The sequence below is a fragment of the Myotis davidii genome, unplaced genomic scaffold, assembly GCF_000327345.1.
Source record: "Myotis davidii unplaced genomic scaffold, ASM32734v1 scaffold2214, whole genome shotgun sequence".
In the NCBI taxonomy this organism is placed as follows: domain Eukaryota; kingdom Metazoa; phylum Chordata; class Mammalia; order Chiroptera; family Vespertilionidae; genus Myotis; species Myotis davidii.
The window spans coordinates 79,989-84,096 of NW_006285803.1; the positions used below are offsets into that span (position 1 = coordinate 79,989).

A 4,108-nucleotide genomic window follows, 5' to 3' on the forward strand; every position below is an offset into this window, starting at 1 on the left:
GTTTGATTATACTTTCTGATTTCAGCCAAGGCTTACAAACTAAGGACTTGGTTTCACTTGTTTCTCTCTGGTACCCTTTTTTTTTTTTCTTCCTGACCTGAGGACATTTTGTAAGAGGGGAATTTAACCTTTAAATTTTAAAATGAGAGCATTTGGAATTACTTTGGATAAACACATATTATGTAGGTGGGAGATTGATCCAAATTTCAGTGAATAAATAGGCTTCTATATTTTATTTCAGTCTGTTGCTTCTATGGAGTAGGTACTGATTAATAGAATATAATTTAACAAACTGATCATATTACTACAAAGGAACCCAGAGGTTCAATTACAATAATATTATATGAACAAAACTTTCAGTGACTGGATTCATAAAGATTGGTCTAAAAGATCAGGGCTTTTTTGGTCTGGGAATAAGTTACTACTGGTCAGTTTCCCTATTTTAAATTTCTGTGTGTGAACCAAGATAATTTTTGGGGGGTTAATAATGGATAGTCCTAATCAACGATGACTGTGATAGTAAATATAGTTACTAGTAACCATGATTCTGTCACTCATGTTCCCCAAAGCTACTGGCCCAGTAGGAAGGGAAAAATGACTTTTGGCTATGGCTTTCCTTTCATGAACCTTTACTGTTTCTGGCTTTACAGCATGAAGGTGCTTAAAATAAATAAAAATTTTCTGCCATTAGTTTCATTCTAATTACCTTTTTAGCCTAAATTGGGAGCTAAGTATTTGCAGATAATATTCCCATGGACCCAAGCAGTTACAAATAATTTGGCTCTGAGGTTAGAAGCTGAGGACAATTCATATATATGTATCTTGCACCTCGTGCTATGTATCACTTATGGTAGATAATAAATTTGGTGTTGATTTTTCAATCTATTTTTTTCATACCCTGGATTTCTGAGACTAGAACCCAGGAGTTAAAGTTTCAATGTGTCTATAATTTTTGTTACCACATATTGGGCACTTTAAAAAAACATTCTCTTCTTTAATCTCAAATCAGAGTCGCATAGTAGCAAGGCTGAGCTCACACCCTGGTCTGTAGGTCTCCAAAGCCTATGTTCTTTTTAACTTTATTCCATTCTGTATTATAAACAAAATACCTGTGCTGTGAAATAGAGGGTCAATGATAACATTGAACAGGTGCTGAGGTTCCTCTGCACATGTGGAGTTTTCTGAGAGATGTGAAGTCTTTCCTGGCTAGTCATTCTGCTCTAAGGAACAAAATCGGGCTGCCCAGCAGGCAGCAGACACCCTGCAGTACAAAGCAAAGGAGGTTTTGAGTCTTTTTTTTTATATATATATTTCAGGAATATAGGATAGCTTTTTATTTGAAGCCACAAGCTCATAGCCCATCAGAGCTTGAATGGCAGTTATAATAATAATAATAATAATAATAACAGCAGCAGCAGCAGCAGCAGCAGCAGCAGCAACACAAATGCTGACATTTGCTGAATACCTCCTATGTGCCAAGCACTCACTGTCCTCAGCCCTTTAAGTGGTAATGTCCTTTAGTCCTCACCACAGTCACACGAGGTAGGGGGTATTATTATCCCAATTTTACAAAGGAAAACAAGGACACAGATAGAAAGTAAGTAAGTCAGATTATATAACTGGAAAATGGTAGAGCCAGGATCTAAATCCAGGCATTCTACTTTCCAAGCTCGCACTCCTAATTACTACACTCTTCTGCAGATATTCTGTGTATGCCTTTTTGTCCCAGATGGGTCACTGAGACCTCAGGGAGGGCAAAGGATTTATCTTAGGTCAGAATAGAAAACCCTGGACTAGAAGTCAGTACTCTATACTTTGTCATTCTATTCCTAAACAGTATTGTTCTTTGAATTTGACTTTCTGTAGCACTTAAAAATCTCTAAATGCTTCCTGAATAGTACTTTTTTATTCAACTTCTCTGTAAAGTGAAGCAAGGACACATACTGGCTTTTGTATTTCCCAGTTAGGGAAGCTCAGTTTCAGAATGGTTTTAATGTCATATCTGGTCCTCAGTTTCTGCTTTTCTGTTGGTTGCCCATTTTCTTCTTTTCCTTCTTTCTGGCTGCAGGATTCAGTTACATAGCTGCTTTTGCAAAGATTTCTAGACTTTCTAGCCCCATAAAATATATCCAAAAGGTTGGGTGTTTCTAAGAGAAGGGGAGATGTGAAAGAATTCACTATCAAAGTCAAGTCCTGGTTTTCAATTGATTCTTGCTTAAAGATGGTTTAAGAGTGTTCTTTTTAAAGGAGCACTTTAATGAAGTAAGAGATGGAAGGGTAGGTAGAACAGGAATCCCATGATATCAGGACTAGAAAGCCCCTCCCAACTTGTGTGTTTCAACAACCTTATGGATAATGAAACAGGCCCACAGAGGCCCAGTAACTTTTGCAAGGTCTCTCATCATTGTTCTTATCATTTCATGACTTGAGAGAGGTCTCATATTATACAATTAGTGAGAGGAGCAAGCTTCTCATAATGGCACAGTGAGGTAAAGAATGCAAGGAGACTTTATGCTTGTAATAATATGGTCAATCCCAAATTTCCAATTTGTTTTGTTTTTTGAAGGTTGAAAAAGATAATACACAGTATAACAACTTGGGATATCTCTGGATATAGGTAGCCTGCAAGTAAATAAAATAAAATTGGTATTGAGGCCCTCTGCCATGATGAAAAGGCCTTATAGTGTAATGGTTAAGGAAGAACATGGCTACTAAGCCAGAATTACTAAATTCAAATTCTGGTCTACTATACTTACCCAATATGTTAACTTAGGTAACCTCTCTATTCCTCAGTTACTGCTCCTATAAAATAGGATTTAAACAAAGCCCTCTGTAGTACCTACTTTATGGGCTTCCTGGGTAGATTAAATAAATTAATGCCTATAAAGTGCTTAGAACAGAACTTGGTACCTAGTGAGCATTTAGTAACTCTTAGTTATTATAAGTCATAAGATTGCTTAAGTTAACCACTGTGCATGTTGTGCCAATTGGAAATTTTGCTGGGCATCCTAGGTGGTGGAAGTAGCAAAGCCACTTTTCTGAGATGAATGTGCCCAGAATGAACATGCTCACCCCTATAGCTCAGACCAAATGGATGGCTTCTGAGAGGGGAGGGAGAGCCTCAGTTTGGCTCAAACAGTATGGGGCCAACTTAAGTGTTTATTATGGTGAGGTGTCCTGGCATCTGCCCTCCTATTTTCTTACCCAACCCTAGCCAAGATAGCCCCTCCCTCAGGGTTCCCAAAGTTACTTTTCTCTAAATATTCTCTTGTTTTCTGAGTAAAACAGACTTTGAAAAATTTGAGTTCTGTATGCCTGTGCCTACTCAGTGTGACACTTCCCGGGGCTGAGGGGGGCCTTAGATCACAAGACTCCATTCTCTTAGATGAGTTTTTTGCTTTCAACTTCTCATTTTTCTTTCCTTAGGCCAGGAACCATCACTCTACAGGCCCTTTCAGAAGCTAATAGAAGGCTATGGATGGAGGCCATGGATGGGAAAGAGCCAGTAAGTTACCTCAGACACTGGTGATACCTCTGCAGCATAGCCCAGTGTGTGAGTGCCCTCTAGTGGTAGGATAGGTAAAGGGTAATAGATCCATCTGACTCAAATTTTTTAGAGCCAGAAGGAATTTTGTTGATTCACCATCTCTTGTTTAATAAGTAAGGCAAGTTAACAACAAATTGATATTTCTCTCTCTCCCTTCCTCCTCCTCCTCCTCCTCCTCCTCCTCCTCCTCTTTCTCCTTCTTCTTTCTTCCCCACCCCTCTAAAACCCATAAATTAAAAAACAACAGTAAGGTGAGGAACTTCTCTAGGAACACCCTCACAGAAGACATCAAAGGTGGGCCTAGAATCCAGAGCCCATAGATTCTAGCTCCAGTTTTACATTATGCAGCTGTACCTACAAGATCTTCGTAAAGAAAACTAAGCCTTTTATATTTTACTAGGGGCCTGGTACACAAAATTCCTGCACTGGGTGGGGGTGGGGGGTGTCCCTCAGCCCAGCCTGCCCCCTCTCACATACTGGGAGCCCTCAGGCATTGACCCCCATCACCCTCCAAACGCACGATCAGCCCCTTGCCCAGGCCTGACGCCTCTGCCAGAGGTA

The 4,108-nt window shown here is 39.6% G+C and overlaps 1 protein-coding gene across 1 annotated transcript in view; it reads left to right on the forward strand.

The window, feature by feature from the left end:
• Positions 1-4,108, forward strand: part of LOC102772549 (oligophrenin-1) — a gene marked incomplete at both ends in the record, with an annotated part of 59,022 nt that overhangs the window by 49,666 nt on the left and 5,248 nt on the right. Inside the window, one exon of the mRNA XM_006756903.1 lies at positions 3,427-3,505. Within this exon, the coding sequence (XP_006756966.1) occupies positions 3,427-3,505 (79 nt within the window). The remainder of the gene's footprint in view (positions 1-3,426; positions 3,506-4,108) is intronic.